Source organism: Physcomitrium patens, chromosome 4 (assembly GCF_059467195.1).
Source record: "Physcomitrium patens ecotype Gransden chromosome 4, ASM5946719v1, whole genome shotgun sequence".
NCBI lineage: Eukaryota > Viridiplantae > Streptophyta > Bryopsida > Funariales > Funariaceae > Physcomitrium > Physcomitrium patens.
Window position 1 is genome coordinate 3284104 of NC_143413.1, and position 20350 is coordinate 3304453.

The 20350-nt window shown below is 35.2% G+C and overlaps 2 protein-coding genes across 3 annotated transcripts; one reads left to right on the plus strand and one right to left on the minus strand.

The window, feature by feature from the left end:
• Positions 1–702: 702 nt before the first annotated feature.
• LOC112281748 (putative anion transporter 6, chloroplastic) lies at positions 703–7511 on the minus strand. Its single transcript, XM_024518602.3, has 16 exons — positions 7301–7511; positions 6253–6951; positions 5625–5770; positions 5236–5335; positions 4818–4870; positions 4457–4531; positions 4120–4200; positions 3871–3962; positions 3596–3723; positions 3096–3211; positions 2898–2934; positions 2639–2734; positions 2206–2347; positions 1907–1959; positions 1454–1540; positions 703–1145 (listed from the first exon to the last, which is right to left on the minus strand). The coding sequence occupies exons 2-16, from the start codon at positions 6703–6705 to the stop codon at positions 1050–1052; spliced, it is 1755 nt and encodes a 584-aa protein (XP_024374370.1). The 5' UTR covers positions 6706–6951; positions 7301–7511; the 3' UTR covers positions 703–1049.
• Positions 7512–11929: 4418 nt separating this feature from the next.
• Positions 11930–14684, plus strand: LOC112281412 (2-isopropylmalate synthase A). Of its 2 annotated transcripts, none has more exons than XM_024517901.3 (2): positions 11930–12142; positions 12295–14684. In XM_024517901.3, exon 2 carries the CDS (start codon positions 12399–12401, stop codon positions 14337–14339), a length of 1941 nt encoding a protein of 646 aa, XP_024373669.1. In that variant the 5' UTR covers positions 11930–12142; positions 12295–12398; the 3' UTR covers positions 14340–14684. The 2 variants fall into 2 exon arrangements, with proteins under 2 accessions (XP_024373669.1, XP_024373670.1); XM_024517902.3 differs by having other exon boundaries at positions 11930–12128.
• The last annotated feature ends 5666 nt before the right edge of the window (positions 14685–20350 follow it).

Consider the following 20350-nt stretch of genomic DNA (forward strand, 5'->3'; position numbering starts at 1 on the left):
TGGTTGCTCGTGGAAGCAGACGGTGCGAAGAAGACTAGAGGTAGTCTTGTCAAACGCTCTCTCTTTCTATACATATATATATATATATATATATATATAATTTTATTGATTTAAAGAAAATATCCTAACTTTCTAATATAAACAAAAATATGTATTGATAAAACTCAAAAATAATGACTTATAAGTGAATTTAATCAAATTTCTATAAATATAATTATAAACTCAATTGATATATGCAAAATTGAAAACTGCAAAAGTAGCCCCTAACTCTTAAACACAAATAGAAAAACTCATATTATTAGAAAATGAGCTACATAATATAATGAGCTTGAAAAAACATTTACATAATATGATGTAAGTATAAGTTATTTTCACTTACTTCAAAAATAAAGTGAATGTAAGTTACTTATTTCAAAAAATGTATTAAAGTTGTATATACTTATATATACATATACCTTTATTAAAAGCTCATTTACAATAAAGAATTTTAAAGTAGAATTAAAAGCAACCTTTTGAATAATAACATATAATATATTATATAAATTGGCAATGAAATTCTAGTTTTAAGATTTTAACATTGATTTTAACAATAGAAGTTAATATAAAAATTAAAATAATATTTTTTTAATATGAACAAATATATAAGATATAACTATCAAAACAACAAAAAACTCATTCATATTGTACATAAAAAAACCAATATTGGTCGAAATATTAATAACATTATTTTATAAATAGAGAAAATCGAGTTACATATTATATTGCACTATGACCCATAGCAAAACTTTACTGATTCTTTGAAATTCCTGAATATTTCAACTTATTTACTTCACAAGTTCATGAAGTGTCCAAAAATTGTCATACCTTTCCAATTGACATTTCTAAATTACTGAGTTGAATCTATTTATGCTAAGTTGAATCCACGACTTGAAATAAGCTGGGTCCTTTCCCTTATTATACATGGATCAGGACATTCCTGGTCTGCGTTGAGTGCAAAATTACAGGTTGCGTTTGAAGCTCTGTCTTTCATTAAAAACCCCTTAGCACACCTATGACTCAAAACTCTGGGGCTTACTGCTGGCGAAGATATTCCAAACCAGTGCACCAGTTAAGTAAAAGAAAATTGATGGTACAAAAAGAGCCAACTGCAAAACCAACAATGTACAAGACTTAGAATGATTCTGAACAACTAGAATTAGCAGCGCAGCAGCAGAATAGTTTAGAGCAAATATACGTTGAATACTGTATGATATGGTAGCTCGATTTAAAAGTTCGAGAGATTAAGAGATAGCAAATAAACAGAAACCACCAATACTACATCCTAATACCTTGCATGATCTGATAACATAGGAGAGGAAAATCGATAAAAAGTTTATCACCTAGAAGTATCTGCCTACAGCAAGGTCATTACAATGAGAGCATTGAGAACACAGATTCTAGTGGTATTACTTACATTCCATGATTGAGTTCTATCCAAGATGATCCCAACAAGTGCAACGCCTAAAACTCCTGGGATTGCTCCTATAGAATTCGTTATCCCCTGCATTCATCGTTCATCAACGACAACAAGAGTGTGACATAACTGAAAAGTTCATGATAATGTTCTCCTATTCATTGCTAGATAGATGATTGCTATATTACTGAGTCAGCTCCACTTAGGCAACAGCTGTTCGGAGGTCCCGATTCCCAAGTCCAACACACGTGCAAGAACTTGTACATTTATAACTTAAATAATGATTAACTAGCATATGCTTCATGAGAACCATAGGACTTTTGCGCGCTGTACATGCTTCCGCTTCAGTCATACGAGACCTTTCAAATATAAAAGACACAATATCCAAGAAAAATTCAAACCATAGTTCGGGTAAAAGAGATTTTTGAAGTACATAAATAAAGGAAAGCGTACCAGGAGCACACTTGCATACTTCGGAGAGATGTCCTGGTGTGTGCAGTACAACCCTGCATATCACAACCAACGTCAGCTGGTGCGCTAAATTCTCAGTTATCAAGACTGAGGCTTGATATGTAGGATACTGAAATTCGTATCGGTTTATGAAGATTCAAGCAATCAATGCTCTTCAAATGGCTATTATATATACTCTGGTTTGCAATAAAAGAGTTTTCTGATTCCTTCAAACGAAAACACCCAAGTAATACACTGATGCAACGGCAGAAACAATTGAATGGGTGATGTAGAAATTGTACCAGCAAGAGTAAAACTTGACAGACCAAGGCCCGCAGTTAGAATTGCAACGTCCACCCAGGGGTTAAACTTTGGGGATAGGGCGGCAAATGCCATGCATGCCGCAGGGGATAAAAACCCGATTGATTGACAGACTTTTCTAACCTGCACACACAAGGCAAACCTTCGTCTATTTTAGAGTACAATTCATTTCAGCTTACACTTAACCTAGTGACAAGCACAAGCCTGAAAGAAAGACAGAATCTCTGTCGGATCCCTCGATATTCTTCGAGGCTGTCAGGTAACGTAGCCAATATCATATTATGCGGAAGGTAATTCTGCACTCTTCACACGGAGCATGACATTTCATCAACAACCCATAACATCCCTGATTAAAATTTTCACTCGAGGCCAGAATGCTCACTACAAATATACAGTAAGATTACAGGATCTTACTAAAGTAATGTCATATCCACGCGAAATGAAATGATCGGCAAGAGGAGCCGCGACACTAGTCACCGCAACGGAGGCCAGGGGAGGAAGTATGGACACCTGTAATTTCCCATGAAGATGCAGTTCAAAATTCAATGCCATTCAACACATTCGCTACCGTAATTAATCTAAAATATGACATATTATAAAACAAACAAAAACATGCGTGTGAAGTGTGTCATTAAACCACATCAAATAAATGAATTCTAAGATAGAAACTCACTAAAGCTGCATGAGTAAGATCGAGGTGAAGCTCTTGACTGCAATGGGCAAACACTTATCATTATCAGCTTTAAACTCAAATCTGCAACCTTGGATAATTGTTAAAGAAAACCGCGCTTGAGACGAACAACGGTGGGAAACGATGAATTTTACAATATTTAAACAACTTCCATATCGATTTGTGTTTCGTAAAACTCACCTAAAATACGTCGGGAGCCAAGAAAGAAGAGTATAGTGTCCCCAATTCCCACAAAAATGTGCATAGATCATGGCCCACACAGCAGAGCTCTTGAAAAAAGCCTTCCAAGGAATATTCTATAAAGAAGAATCTTAAGAAGCGTGAGCATCAGGTGGACCACACATAAACGTGCATAATAAATCACATGCAAAATACCATTATGAACCTCTTAAAAGAAGTGCTCAAAAGAAAAGAATAAGTGGCCGATAGTTTACGTTTATTAATTCAACGAAGCGAAAAAGAAATTACCCATCACTTGATCGTCGAATTAGTTATATGTGGTCGTGAAAAATGACACCATCTAAAATAATAAACTTTTCAAATCCTTCATCCGAGCTGAGTTGGACACCAGGGCAATAGCCTTAAATCAAACACTCCCGTTTCCACAACAAATATGTTGAACCCAAGGGAAAAGGACCCAAACATGTGATTTCTCAATTAAGATATGTTGAGCAATTCACCTTATCAGTGGACGTGTTGGCTTCAGCAGATAACTGCGATTTATCATTGGACACCTCCATAGATTGTGTTTTCCTTGCCCGCAAATCACCGTTCACACTACCGTGGGCACCATGCTCGTTGCCTTCCACTGTTACATTGAATTCACCATGACATATTAAATGTGACACACACGTCGATTACGCTAGGTTACTAGGACAATTTAAGTGTTAAAGATTAACTAAAAGTTACTTCATTATTTAATCAATATGTAGAAGACAGGTTATAAACAACTTACCAGATTTTTCTGGAGTGGGTGAAGGAGGTTCTGAAATAGTAGATTTGTTCCCTAACATAGAAGAACCTACTGCACTTTCAAACAGCAGGGACCTGCTCAAAGGTTCAAAAACCACGGACCAAGTCATCAATATAATTATCAATTACCTACATCTCTTACGCAGGTAATATTCGTAACAGAAAATGACCAATACTTGCAGGAAACATCTGGAGTGGCCACAAGCATTCAGGATTAAGATGTGATCCATACCATACAACTCCTAGGAAGCCGAATGCATAAAAGACCGATTCCCAGCCGAAAATCTCGATCATGATTGGGGCTAGAAGGAGCCTGTTTCCATCATGCACAATTTATATGTAATTGGGACAGTGTTCCTCTTCGCGTTACAATTCAATTCAAGAAGTTGATGCACACTCAAAGATAGACAAGTTTAGCTGATACTCATGCACGTTGATAGAAGTTGATAGCAAACAAATAACTGATTCGAGTATTAGAATATACAATAAAAGAAGACGTGGTCTGGTGCAGTTCAAATAGTAGTACTGAAAATCATGAAGGATATCGAAGGGAATATGAGTGTGTGTACCCAACAACACTACCAACGTTAAGGCCGCCAAAAACCGTAGCCACAGCTCTAGAGCGCTCACTCACAGGCATAGCTCTGCACACCTCCCAAGTTCCCTAGTTAGTTCAAGTCTTCCCCTGGAAATAGTGTGACCAATCATGAACCAAACAAACCAATTTATAGTTTATAGCAATGTCCTCAATCCCCAAGGTTGAATGACTTATTACTTCTGCCCAGGTGTAATGAGCAAAATCGTCCAGCGAAAAACATCCTCACTCGGGTGCCAAAGGTCCGGTGTAAAGTGAGTAGCACTTGAATCTGCAAGAATCACACTTTATAGTATGTGATGCACAATATGGAAAAACATTCACTGGGAAGATACCTGGCTATCAGATCTGTGGCAGCTGATGGTGAGACTCCTTCCCCTAGTCCAACCTGCTCTCCACAGAAAATAGTTGGTCATTCACTTGCGAGCGACGCAATTGAGATGTAGCAATTATCCCTCGTACATGAATTTATAATTATTTCATAAAAAATAGCCGCAGCGAGCATATTGTTAAACAGAGGTAATGTCTAGCTCCTATTAGTTGCTATAAAGGCAAGACATCATTCTCTAACGTATTAGCAAGTAGTATGAGTTGAAGAGTCAATCTTTTCCGACGGATAAATAGCAGGTTACAAGAGCATAGAACGACAATTCATCTGCAATATTTTGTTCTTGTCATTGCTCATTAGCAGTAGTAAGAATGCAAAAAATATATTCAAACAGTTGCTCGCAAAGTGGCAATCCATTAACTAACCGCGAAACGGGAAAAAAGAAGTAGCGGTAGTATTCTTGCTGTACTTGGCACGATTGCTGTTGCCAACGACCAAATCAACACTCCCGCACGCAGCACTCTCCTGTACAACCACCACAATCAGAACATCCTCTTCAAACACGTGGCTAGCAAGCGAACGGCACACATACGTTTAAAGAAATGAAAATGAGAGTAAAATTACCACATATATATGGTCAGAGAATTTCCACAATGAATAAAGACAAATTACAATTAGTACAAAAGCCGTGCTCAGTGAAATAATTGACTAGCGGCTGCAACATACAACTCTATTATTGCTATAGGGATTATTTTGACAAACAGATGTCTTAGTGAAGAATTTTACTCAGGGGAAGTACAGAGATAAAACTCACTGTCCAGAGAACGCTTTAGCAAGCCATCCACCGGGAAGTTGACTGATGCAATAACCCCAAAAGAAGGACGATTGGACCAGTCCTGCAGTAGTAGAGCTCCAGCCCAGCTCATGGGACATCGGAATAATGGCGACACTCATATTAACCTGCACAATAGTTGTGATTCAGTGATCTGTCTTGCCAAAAACATGGTTTCAGGGGCTTCGGGAGATGCCCAATTAACCATTAGTGCTTAATCCGGTCGACTACGTCAAAATCAGGATAACACAATGACAAGCATAGTCACATCCTACTTCAGGGGTGAAGGGAGAGTACACATGCAGGGTGCCAGCACCAACTCAATAACACCAAATCATCTATACCAGTGCGGAGACTATAATAGTTGCTTGTTGCAATACTTCCAGACCGTGCAAGAACACTCGCTAAAAATCATAGCGCGCTAAACCATCCCTTCTCAATGCGTCACCTTGGACTGTGACCAGAACTCTTCACTATTTTAGACGACCTTCACCAAAGCCCTAGGATACTTAAAAGTGACGGCACCGCAACACTAATGAATCCATCCATTACCAGCTCCAGCTACAACTTACAAATGGAAGTCTCATGAATGCGTAGGTACACGACCCACCTTATCCATGTTGCATATAACGAATGCAAATGCGGTAGTCAGAATTAGCTTGTATCTTGGAGGCAAACTTCTCCAAGACTTGCTGGAGCCTTGCAGCTCTTGAGTGAGCTTTATATCCTCTGGAACAACCTGAGACTTTTCACCATTCTCTTCCCCATCCTGTACGTCGATCTCCCTTACTGGAACATCCGGAGGTGAAGCGTAAACTGGACTAATATACACTCTCTTCTCATTACATCCCGGAAATTTATTGTTGTTACACAATGGAGCAGATTTTCTACTCTTCACAGACGACCTCTTTCCAAGTAATAACTGGTGCGGAACCCTATTAATCGAAAAACGGATTCCACTTTGTCGCTTCCCCTTACTAATGTGTGATAGAAACTCTAGAGCACCAGTTTGTACTAAACAAGACGGATGCACAGCAGTCGAATTCAAGTCGAGTCCCCTCATGGCTTCAGCTGTGTGTAAGACACGATTCAATCGATTCACCAATTACTACAAAAAAAAATACAAATTCTCGTTGGAAATTCTCAGAAGTGAATATTCTGTTCAAATTAATAGCTAAATGCTCAGATTCCAGAATGATCTTCACAATTGAAAACTCAAGAAACCTCCCGAGTACAGGATCCGTGTTTCCAACCGCTACAAAGCCGGATCAGCGGCTGCGAACCTCTCAAGCATCCAAATGCTTAGAATCTGCAACATGCGTATTCAACAAGCAAGTACCAAGTGAGAACGTCAAACCTACCAAACACCACAAAACTGCCCCTCGCAATCGCAACGACGACAACTACAACAGCAACAACAACCGACGCGAACCGAATCCCTTCGCCCTTTCCAATGCACCTTAACGCGAGCTCCCTCAACGCCGCCACAACATTCCGAAGCAAAACAATCACACTCAGCATAACCAACCTTCACATTCTATCTAGGCATAGCACTAACTAACCAACCCAACACATGGCCTCCCACACCAGCTTCGCTAACGAGAATTCGCAGCGAGACTCATGCACATCAGGGAAGAAAAAACCTTAAAAAAACACACCTTCCAACACCAGGATTTCCTCCTGAAATTCACACGGTCCACACAACCAGCCCAAACCCAGCTCCCAAATTCATTGCCCACCGCAACTCAGGCAGCAACAGCCTCACAGTTCAATTTGCTCGAGGTGGGCTTGAATCCAATTGTCGAGGGGGGATCCATTCCTTGAGAGCCCCAAGGCATCAAGAGTGGAAGAAGAAGAGCCCTTGAGCCCCATGTAGAGAATGCGAGAAAAAATCTTTAAATACCTCTTGATTTCTTCTCAAGATGGAGGGCGAAGATGTATCCTTGTAGGATCCGACGATGATCAGTATATACACGGATGACGATCGGAAAGAGGAAGCGTGAAAGACGTGTGGATACTGGGTCCCCCACGTGGAGACCACCGGAGAGCTCCCGGGTCCTCGTTTCCAGTTTCGGCTGATTTGAAGCCACCAGGTGGATTTTTAGACAACATTTCCATCCAATCATTCATCCAACATTCATCCTCAATTACCTTTTTACAAAAGTGGTTCGGTGACTTGTAAACGCCAGAGTGTGTTTGCAAATAACTTTCCCATTAAAGTAACATACCACGGAAGAGAAGCTGTGAAGGGTCTTGGTCATTATTGGCTGGAAAACTTTTAGGTGTCTTGTTCTAAGTGAGTATTTAAGTTTCTAAGTATAATATTGATTTAGATGTATAATATATTAAGGGGAATGTTAAATCGGCCCCAGCATTTACTAAATTCACTCACCTATTAAAACCATTGTTGTACCCCAATACACTTAGATTTTGGTCTTCTTTGTATCTTATGATACTTTCTTGTTTTCCTAGGATTTATTTTTTAATATAATTTATTTCTTTTGGGTGCATGTCTTATTAAAAATATAAATAAATAAATAAATTTTAACATTTTTTTATTTTTTTAATTACAAATGTGTATATAAATAAAATCACATACATTTAAAAATTCACAGTTTCATATATTTGTGTTTATATACACACATATAAGATTTTATAATTGAAAAGGGCCAAAAAACCCAAAAAAAATCAATTTTTAAAATAAAATAACATAACAATGGTAGAAGTTGAACCAACCCAAAACAACCATTTGAAGGAGGGTGCTAAGAATTTCTAGAGGACATACTTAGCAATATTCTACGGAAAGTAAACTAAAATTCTTCTTATAAAAGAATATTCTGAGTAGTATGGTCTTATATGTCTATGTTGGTTAATACATACATAATCAATCAATTAGTTAAAATAACATTTATTCAAGAGCAAATAAGTCAATATTAACAATATCATCTAAAAATATATGATGGTAACATAGAATAAATACATGTGACATTGTAAAGTTACAAAAAAAATGGTATTTTTAAGGATTATTTTATACTTGTTGACAAAAATGACCTCATATGTTACTAAATTTTTGAACACTCCTTGATGTATTGCTAAAGATATTATTTAAGATTAGTATTATTATTGTTATTGGTGTTATTTTTATTTTATTTCAACTTTAAAACACATTCGAAACTTGTATTTTTTCTAATATAACAGTTAGAATTTAACCTCCATGTTACATAAATAGCACCCTGATTTTATGTTTCACCATAGTTAGAATTTTTGACTAGCTAACAATAAATTCATTTTATTCAATCATTTAAAAAATCAACTTCTCATTCATTATAAAAAATATTTGTAATTGTGGAGATGGTTTTTTATGCCTTTTCTTTTATATTGTGCACAAATAGGAACAAGGGACGGGGGGTTGAGATGGAGGGTACAATGATGATTTTGATAGGTAGGTCAATTTAGTAAACATTGGGTTCAATTTAACATTCTTCTTTATTAATGTTTCCTTTCTTTTTAAGGCACCAGATGTATGAATTCTAGAATTCTCTAATTTACAAAGTTTTTAGTACATTAACTATCAAATTTCATAGTTACAACGCAAGGAAAAATTAGATATTTTGTGAAATTATTCAATTATATGTTATTGTCAATATTTATAGTATTTGTTCTCTAATTTTAATTTCTAGTTTCTTTTTTTCTTTTTCTTACAACCAATTAGCTATCAAAGTCAATGATTTATTGTATTGATGTTACATATAGTCGTTAAAATTCTTTGAACACTTAGCTTCTATTGATAATCAAATAAATTGCATAACAAAAATGATTGGTTTTTTAGGTAATGTTATGTTCATTCATTTTCAATCATAGACATGTAAATGTATACATAAATATACTGAGCAACATATGAAACATAAATTGATTGGTTAAAATTCAAATTGAATATAAATGTAACTGTGTTCTTAAATCTATTGTGTACATTTAAATTTTCAATATCAACATTCTAATCTTGATACTTTATAGTATTTTTTGAAAAATAAACATCCATTAATAATAAAATAGTTCAAACTTATCTTGTGAATAATTTTTTTTTGAAAAGTAAATTAAAATTATCTACTGAAACTTTCACTAAATATATTAATTACTTAAAATTTCAATAAAACATCATTAAATTGGATAATGATAAATAATGAAAGTAATTTAGTTACACACACTTTTATATTAGATTTAAACACTCTAAATTGACATGAAGTAATGATAAACCAGGTAAAAATAATGGTAATCAAAAAATTAAACCCTAATGGTACAGGATAGAGGTCTTAAGCACATAATGGCAAAAGTATAGTATGTGTAGAGAAAATATGATCTAACCTTCATCCCTTCTGTATAAATTGTCTTGAAAGTAAAACATTAAAAATGCCAAAATTTATGAAGGAAAATAGAATAATTTCTTTTATATTACATCAAACAATTATTGCAAAGTTAGAAATATTAATTTGTTTAAAATGTTATATTTTATTACAATCTAGCTCCTGACTATATTCTCTTGAAAATTTTATGTGGTCTAGGACTTAAACAAGAAAAAATATCAGTATGATGCCAATGATGCAAGGTTTGGGGCAAGGTTAATAAACACCTACAAATTTATGTAGTAGATGGTAAAACTTACAATGCCTACAAAAGAGAAGGACTCACATGAAAAGTGGCTATTTTTTTATTTTAATAAACAAATAATCCATTTTTAATGTTATAGTTGGAGGAGAGTTTTTATTTATTAAAACTTTGTGTTTGATATCTTTAATCACATAGTTAGACCTCTTAATATATGGTACAAAGTTAAAAAAATGTTATTGATATTGATTTGAAAAATACAAATTTGTATGGCCAATATTGGAATTTCTGTGTATCTTGTACATGTATTTGGTTTCTTATACTTGTGTATCCTCTCAACATCAAAGAGAGAGAAAAGAACAATCTTTGTAATTTTATAAGAATAATGAATAAACCAAGCAATTTAACATGAAAGGTATCTAACTAGTAACTCAAAAATTTAATTTCACACTTCATACATGGATGAGAAGAAATTCCAATATTAGTCGTGGTTTTGCCTTACTTGTTGCCTATATACCATCCATGTGTGCAAGTCGGGCAAAACCATGACTAATATAAATAATGTAAGGTTCAATGTTGAAATCAATGGCTAAGAGGGTTGGCGCTAGTGGCAATGGATTATAGTGGTAGTGAATCATGATGGGATTGATCTGGTGTTGAGATTGATACTTGCAATATGTGCAAGAGATTATTTATGCTAATATAATATTTTTGCTCATTTATATGTTGCTTAATTGCTTCTTTCTAACTCTTTGCGTAAGCTCTTCCATTGCTTTGGCAAATGCTCTCTTGCCTTTCTATTCCCCTTAGTCCTAAGTTCCAATCTTAGCAAGGAAGTGCACACAAAGACAAGCATACAAAAAATTTGTTGAAATTGCCCAAAATCTATTCATGAATGAAAATAAATAAATAAAAATACTGTAGTATGAGGTAGGTAGATATGTATGTATATATATATATATATATATATGACTTGGCCAAATACAAGAAAATATATTACATTGATGTTAGAATGTATCAAAAACTGTCTTGAATTTCTTTTATGCAATTATCTAGCCAGTTTCTTTGTTTGAAAGTTGAGCTTATGGTGGACATCCTTCATTGGTCTAAAAAGGCTTTCAAAATAATTTAGGCCCCATCTAAGGTTGTATGTTTAATTTTAAGTTTGTCTTTGCATTTTTAGTTTAGTTATTTTATTTCACATTGTTTCTAGTTTATCATTTGTTGTGGTTTTGATTGCAAATAGTATTGAAGCATGTCTATTGTTGATTTGATTATTTACTTAAATGGCTGTACTTTACTCACATCTTCAAAAGAACACAAAACAAAAATGCACCAAGCAACTCGCACAAAAATTGAATGAGGCATTGAATGCTTGGGGAATGTTGCCACTAGAAGATTTCATACACTTATGTATTGTAAATGTAATAGAAATAAAAATAAATAAATAAAAATAAAGCATATATATATATATATATATATACACATTTCTCTCTCTAGAATGCTCCCTCTCTCTACAAACACAAGGAAACTATGGATTAGGGGAGCGGAGGCTGGTAGTGAGTCACAGCTCTTATCTGAATTTCATTCATCCAAATCAACAGATGAATCTCGAGGGGTTCGTCGCCCCCGGAGCCTCTGGCTCAAAACCCTTTGATCCGCTTGTAAGCCGGAAGCTGAGCCTTTGATCCGCTTGTAAGCCGGAAGCTGAGCCTTTGATCGGCGCTGGAGCTTCAATTAGCGTCGCAATTGGGTTTCGCAGCTCTCATCTTGGTAGCTGTGGAGAAGCGCTTTCCTGCGAGTGCTTGTGCGTCCCGAACGGCTGATTGAGCAGGAAGCATGAGGTCGTAGTTGGGTTTGAGCTCGCACCTGGAATTCTCTCAGGTGGAGTTTGTAAGGTTTGTTTTCGTGGCCGTGTTTTGGATTTTACATTTTGATCCGTCGAGGGTTGTTGTGGTGGTGGTGGGTTTTTATTTATTTATATATTTTTATTATTTATTTACTCATTTATTTTGCTGTCGCTCACTTTTCTGTTACGTTTGGTGGGAAGTCGAAGAGCAAGAGCACGAGCAAGAGCACGAGCAAGAGAAGGGGGTTCTTTGAGAGTTTTGGTGGTGGAATAATTGATTTGTAGATTGAGGAGGGTGAGTAGCAATGGCGTGCGTTCAATCGAAGGCCTTCGTGTGTAGAGCTGTGAAGAATAATGGTTTGGGAGTGCAGTCGCGTGAGTCCCACCATGTGACTATGTTGGAGCCTAGAGTTGGGCAATTTCAGCCGTCGTCTTCGGGTTTCTCCTCCACCTTTGTTGTTCCTTTTGCTAGACGTAGGAATAATGTCCAGAGGATGAAGGCAGGAGAGGTTGCTCGTGGCGCGCTTATCCAATGCAATGGCTCAGCTCTCAGGAAAAGGCCTCAGTACGTTCCTAACAGAATCGATGACCCTGCTTATGTGCGGATTTTTGACACTACATTGCGAGACGGAGAGCAGTCCCCGGGGGCTACAATGACGAGCAAAGAGAAGCTTGATATTGCGCGACAACTGGCCCGTCTAGGGGTGGATATCATTGAAGCAGGCTTTCCTATTGCTTCTCCTGATGACCTTGAAGCAGTGCGGCTAATTGCTAAGGAGGTTGGGAATCAGGTGGATGAGGATGGTTACGTTCCTGTGATTTGCGGTCTGTCTAGGTGCAACAAGAAGGACATTGACGCGGCGTGGGAGGCTGTGAAGTACGCAGTTCGACCTCGAATTCATACATTCATTGCCACCAGTGAAATCCACATGGTACACAAACTTAAAAAAACTCCCGATCAGGTTGTTCAAATTGCCAGGGACATGGTGGCCTATGCGCGGAGCCTGGGCTGCGAAGACATTGAATTTAGTCCCGAGGACGCTGGCCGTTCCGATCCAGAGTTTTTATACAGGATTCTCGCAGAGGTCATCAAGGCCGGTGCCACCACTCTCAATATCCCAGACACTGTGGGCTATACATTACCGAGTGAGTTTGGTAGTTTGATTGGCAAGCTGAAAGCCAACACCCCAGGTGCAGAAAAAGTGATTTTCTCCACTCATTGTCAGAATGATCTAGGACTCGCTACAGCTAATACTCTGGCAGGTGCGCATGCCGGGGCTCGGCAAGTAGAGGTGACAATCAATGGAATCGGTGAGCGTGCAGGCAATGCCTCTCTCGAGGAGGTTGTGATGGCATTGAGGTGTAGGGGCCAGGAGCAGCTCGGTGGTTTGTTCACGGGTCTTAACACGAAGCACATCGCTGTAGCATCCCGGATGGTTGCTGATTACACAGGTATGGTGGTGCAACCTCACAAGGCCATTGTCGGTGCAAATGCGTTTGCTCACGAGAGTGGAATTCATCAAGATGGGATGTTGAAACACAAAGGGACGTACGAGATTCTTGCTCCAGAAGACATTGGCCTAGTTCGTGCGGATGCCTCGGGGATTGTTCTGGGGAAGCTTAGTGGGCGCCATGCCTTGAAACAGAGGCTGAATCAGCTTGGTTACGAGATAGACGGTCAGGACTTAGACGATGTGTTCAAGAGGTTCAAAGCCGTTGCTGAGAAGAAGAAGAACGTATCAGACGACGACCTAGAGATTCTACTCTCTGACGAGGTTTTCCAGCCCGAAACCTTGTGGTCTGTAGGTCTCATTCAGGTAGTATGCGGCACTTCGGGACTATCTACCGCCACGGTGAAGCTCGTAGGCCCTGATGGCGTTGAGCACATTGGAATGTCAGTGGGAACAGGTCCAGTGGACGCTGCTTACAAAGCAGTGGATACCATTGTGAAAGCTCCAGTGACCCTCTTAGAGTACTCGATGCACGCCGTGACTGAGGGCATTGATGCCATTGCGCACACAAGAGTCCAGATCAGGGCACTGGATCCTCTTACGGTGACGAATCCCCAAACGGGCTCACAAGTTCCTCGATCATACAGCGGCACTGGTGCAGCTGAAGACGTCGTTGTGTCCAGTGTTCGTGCCTATATTAGCGCCCTAAACAAAATGCTTACCTTCAGAGTAGCGAAACATCATGCTAAGGGAGCCAACAGAAGTGAGGTGCATGCTGCAGGTGTATCTTCTTAACACCCGTTTTCTGGCTCTACAGGCTTTTTTAGATTTAACGGCTTCATCTGGATACAAATCTTGCTGGTGTCCCCCGTAGTCGAGTTCTATTATGGCTTTGTGCAATGTGATATGAGTATGTGCTTTTCTGTACATCACAAGGGAGAGTCTAATGTAGGGATAAGACTATCAGCTGGTGTTCAATCTCATAGCTTTTTCCATCTTCTGGAAGATACATACTGCATTGTGAGGCTGAATGTTGGAAGACTTATTAAGGCGTTCATTTAGGGAGCTGGATTTTTTCGCATTGCTCGCTAGCTTTCTTTGGAACAAGAGTGCAGATATAATGTAATTTGTTTTTCATTACATGATTGTGATGTGATTAAGGTTCAGCTTCTTTTATCAATGGATTGCTGGTCTCATTCATTCACATTTTGGGGATACTAGCTGGACAAGTGATATGGTAGAAGCTATATTGACAGAGGGTCTTCATCATGCATTCTTTCATAGTCATCAGTTTTTGGGCAATGACATATGTCTAATTTCAAGTAATAAACTGGGTTTTTTTGTGATTCTGCAGTACACTGATAAAGTTTGTACCTTTAAAGATTATCTAAAACTTAAACAAGAGTAAATGCTAATTTTTGAAACGATGTAAAAATAGCTTCATTCAATTTTAAAATGTTTTATAAGGATTCAATCAAGGTTATCTTATTTGAAACAAGATTACTAAAGATTGCAAGATTATCATTCTACATTATTTTTTATTTGTAACATTAGGGTATTATGAGATTATACCTAATGTTACAAAAAAAAGAGAATCTGCAATATACTCTTTTATCATTGAAGAGAACTAGAAAGTTACTCAAAAGATGATGTAATATTAATTAGAATGGCTATTTCCAAAAACAAGAAGTCTAGAAAGTCTTGAAACAAGACTAAGACTAGAAAGGCATTAACAAGAGTGAAGAAGGGCTTTATTCTTGCCTACATATATACTATCTAACTAAGAGCTACGTGGCGATGTCATATAGGACCTCCAACATGTGTTGACTTTGTTAGCCACATGTCTTATCTTGCAAGGCAAGTTATCTACGTATGCGCCACGTAGTTGGCTTGTTTTACAAGCTACTATACGGAGATAACTTGTTCCACAAGCTACCAATACATGGTTAGTTTTTTGGCCAAGTTTCTAACCTACAAATACATCTAAAGTCAAAACCGCGTCTATCAAGCTTCTAGGAAGCTTCTCTAGAAGACTATATGAAATTATTCTATATTTACCTACTTCTACTTAATCATATAAATAATTATTGAGGTAAATATATATGTCCGTGACATAGAGGCACATCAAACCTCCATCATTTGTTTCATTATGGCAATGCCTTGTTTTTTCATAGGACGAGGAAATATTAGATGAACACTTCTATATTTCTAATCTAGTTCTCATCTTTGAGAACCTACAAATATAACCATATTTATATAATTCTTTTTGATGTTCTATCCATTAATAATCAAAATCTATATTGATTAGGTTCTTGTTCTTTTATTTTATATCAAACATTGTATATGCGTGTCTATGTTCACATGGTATTAAAGCAAGTGATTGGATGAGTAGTAGCGATAGAATGTGCTTTGTAAAATATTAGCTAGCCATTATTATATAATATGACAAATAAGATATGGATTCAATAGTAGCAACTAACAAGATATTGGCAGTTTGTGAGAACTTCAAGGCATGGCACAATACCATTTAGAGTGTTCTTGAGAAGAAAGACTTGTCGGATATCCAATCATTAGATCAATCTTATAACAACTCATGAGAAATATTAGACACTAGATAAAATTTGGATAACAAAGAAAAAATACAAATACTAGCTTGTTCTAATACTTGTTCTAAACTTGTCAATTAAAAAAAGTTAAAAAAAAAGAGGACCAAAGCCATGTATTTCTTATGCCTATTCATCTTAGATATGATAAAATCAAATATTTGAAAGATCTCGGATCTAATAAAAGCATGGAGAATGTTATCCAAATTCTACTTGACTAAAACCATTGCCAAGACCATGCTTGTACTGGACAAGTGGAAAAATCTAAAGTGATGGACAATATGACGATTGCTTCTTTTATGCATGTAGTTTATGAATTTATCAATGATCTATGTGAAGTCAAGCAACTGCCCTTAAATTTAGTCATTATTCAAAAGATCCTAAAGATCCTACTTTCTTGTTTTGAAATCCTTATAATGATTATTTGAAATAAAATCAATCCTCTCACTTTCAGTAGTCTTGCTAATTGTCTCAACATGGAAGAAATAGAGATGAGATTGTATACTAACCTTTAAGAGGAGGCAATTGTCTTTTGAATCCAAAATACAATTTGAGGTCAACATTGCCTATGAACTTTTAAAAATCTTTGATACTTTAATGGTCAATGTCATTAATAAAGAATGGAAGACAAAAAGTGTCATCAATGCCATAAACTAAGACATTTAATATAAGACTATCTACTACCAATTCTAGTAGCAACATCAAGAAGAAGTCAGTTCAATAATTAAGCTCATCCTATGGAAAACTATCTAAGTGAGTAATATATACTTACCTCCAACATGATTTAGAATGCATTAAATGTATTATCTCTTTGTTCATTCTTTGAAGCAAATTGAGTCATTGATACTAGGGCTTCTAAGCACTTTTCTAGAAATTTAGAATAATTCTTTTCTTTAAAAAAATTCTTGCAATGCCTTAGCATAAGAACAATAGATAGATACATCCATATTTTCAAAAGACAAGGAGAGGTCTTTCTTCCAAATCATTCATCGAACATTAATAAGCTTTGCAATATTCTTTATATCTCTAGTTTCAAGTACAATCTCATGTTGATGGAACAATTTGTTAAAAATAATGATAGTATTATTATATTTAAAAAAGAATTATGCTATGTTCTTACTAGTACTAATTCTTCAAAATTGACTATCATAAGATGTTGGAATGAAAAAATACAATTTTATAAGCCAAATTATACAAGAAATAATTTATCCATGAAAAATCACAGTATAATGTAAGTGAATAATATTTATGGTAATCTCTCAATACTAAAAACTCTTGATATTCTAGTTCATTCTAAAATATAGACTTTATTAGATTTAGACTCAAGGCTTTCTTATCTAAAGCACTATAGACTTAGTCATGTAAACTTTCAAATATTAATCAATATGGCAATAGAAAGTAGTCATTATGGAATACCAAAATTTATAGTAAAACTTGTAGTTTTTCAATACTATGCTATGGAAAAACAAATGAGAGAATCCATTCTCAAAAAATCACATATTAGAAACACTCAAATTTTGAAGTTGATTCATGCTAACATTTGTGACTGTCTTTTAGTTTCATTGATAGAAAGAAATATTTTTTTTTTGCTCTTGATTAACAATTGTAGTAGAAAAATATAAATATAATTTTTGAAGCAAAAGAACCAAGCTCTTCAAAAATTTATTGAATTTAAAAATAGAGCTAAGAAATAAATTAGAAGGTACATGAAATTTTTACAAATGGATAGGAGTAAGGAATTTTTCTTTGTAGCATTTTCAGATTATTTAGAATCTTATAGAATTCTACTACAACTAACACAAGACTATACTCCATACTAGAATAATGTTGTTAAAAAATTGAATTGAACTATTCTAAGTAAAGTTAAAACTATGCTAGTATCGAGACATCTTCAAATTCAACTGTCGCTAGATTAAGATAAATAGTTCTTCTTTTTCTCCAAAAGAAAGATTCTTTGATAAACAAACTTATTTTAATCACCTCAAGACAATTGGAACTTTTTTTTTATGTGTACATTGACGCTTATGCAAGGTACAAATTAAAACCTTGAATTATTGCAAGTTATTTAGTAGACTATAATGACTGTTGTAAAGCTTGTAAGATCTACTTATCTTTGACTAATAAGATTGTTGTATCAAATTATATCATCTTTGAAAAAATAAAGATTCATCGTTGTCGTAATACGTGAAGTCTTGCTTGAGAATGCTCTGGGCTCTTGGCTGTGGAAGGTAGAATATAAATTGCAACAACAAAATCCTAACTCTAATAGAATACTAACTAAAATCTAATTAAACCATAACAATGTTAAACAAGTTTTAATTAAATTCAAAGAAACTTCAAAAGAATTACAAAGAAACAATAAGAAATCTTAAAGAAATATTAGAATGATCACAAATATATCTCAAATACATCTCAATTCAATCTTAATTCAATCCTAGTTAAAATCCTATTGAACTTCATTCAAACTTTAGGCCAAAAACTAACTAAAACTTAAACTCAAACAAACCCTAATAAAATCTTGAATCCTAAATCAAATCCTAACCAAATCCTAAATCCTAAATCAAACTCTAATAAAATCCTAAATCAAATCCTAAATCCTAAATCAAATCCTAACCAAATCCTAAACCTTAAATCAAATCCTAATCAAATTCTAAATCCTAAATCAAACCCTAGTAATTCCTATAATAATTTTAAACCTCAATTATTAATGAATGAACTATTAATTTTAACTCAAAATTTGCACACTTCTTAAAAATTAAATTGACAACAAGTACTAAAAAATTTTAAAAGGATCAAAATTACCAAATAGACGATAGCCTCAAAAATGTGCTTGGATATTGGGCAGTTTTCTTCTCTAACCTTGATGTCAATCTCCTTGAGTCAATATCTTTTTTTTTTTTTTTTTTTTACCTTTCAATTGATCTTCAAATTCTCATATACATAGATAAACAAGTCTTATATTCTTATACATAAATTTCACTCCAATCCAATTAGTAGATTATAAGAAATCTTAAAAATCCTTATTAGACTTAAAATTCTACTTTCTGAGACCTTAACCCTTTTAAACCTCAATAATCCTCAATTCAATTATTAGATCAAGTTAAGATTTACAACACATATTAAGCACAACTATGACCATTAATCCAAAAAAAATTCACCTATAGATCTATTACAAAACTCTTGAAATTGCCCAAAACATCAACTCTATTTTATTTTACAAAATCCAAGTCATTCAAAAACAAACTTGACTTTGTAAAGCTCTTAAAAATTAATTATAAATCCAAATTGTCCAAAACTAATGCTCATGGATACCCTATCCAATTTTCTATCAAATTTTACTCTGTGATCTCCAAAAGAATCCTTGAGTTGCCGTAGGTACTCAGTTTTATGCCTCAAGGTCTGATTTCGATCCAAGTTGATAACCGGCCCTCCTTGGATATCAATATCTAATTTTTTTAAATAAATTTTACTAGAATTAACTTTTAACTTCCTTCTAAAGATGTCTATATTATTTATTTTTCCAATCTATCTTATTTTACCTTATTTATGGCCATATAAAATAAATAGAAGTCATTTTTATAAAAAAGCAGTACCACTACTAAAAGTTTTACTACCTTCTTATCTTTTATCCATATTTTTCTACTTTATCTTTTAACTTGGCCCTTCTATAATAAGATCCATATTATCATCTTTCACCATATAGTCATGTTACAATACGACACCGTACTGAACTCTCACAATCTATTATAAAATTTGATTCCTACCTTCTAACAACCAAAATAGAAAAAAGAAAACTAGATCTTCCATCCATCTCTAATTCAAATTGGAAGTCTTTAATGTCACTAGCTGGATCTACTCATTTGTTGAGTATCAATTCCTTATCTTCAAAAGAAAGAGTCATCAAAAAATATCTCCCATATCCATTAACAACTACAAACTAAAGCACTCCTATCAAATTTTCATGACATGAATTTCAAAGAAAGAAAACCTCAATATATTCTTGTATCAACCAAAAAGACAAGAAAATTCCTTGAAGATGGTATTAAACTAGAATGGCTATTGCCAAAGTCAAGAAGACTAAAAAGTCTTGAAAGAAGACTAAGGACTAGAAAGGTCTTGACAAAAGTAAAGGAGTCTTTATTCTTGCTCCTATATATACTCTTAACTAGGAATTATGTAGCACTATCTTATAGGACCTCTAAA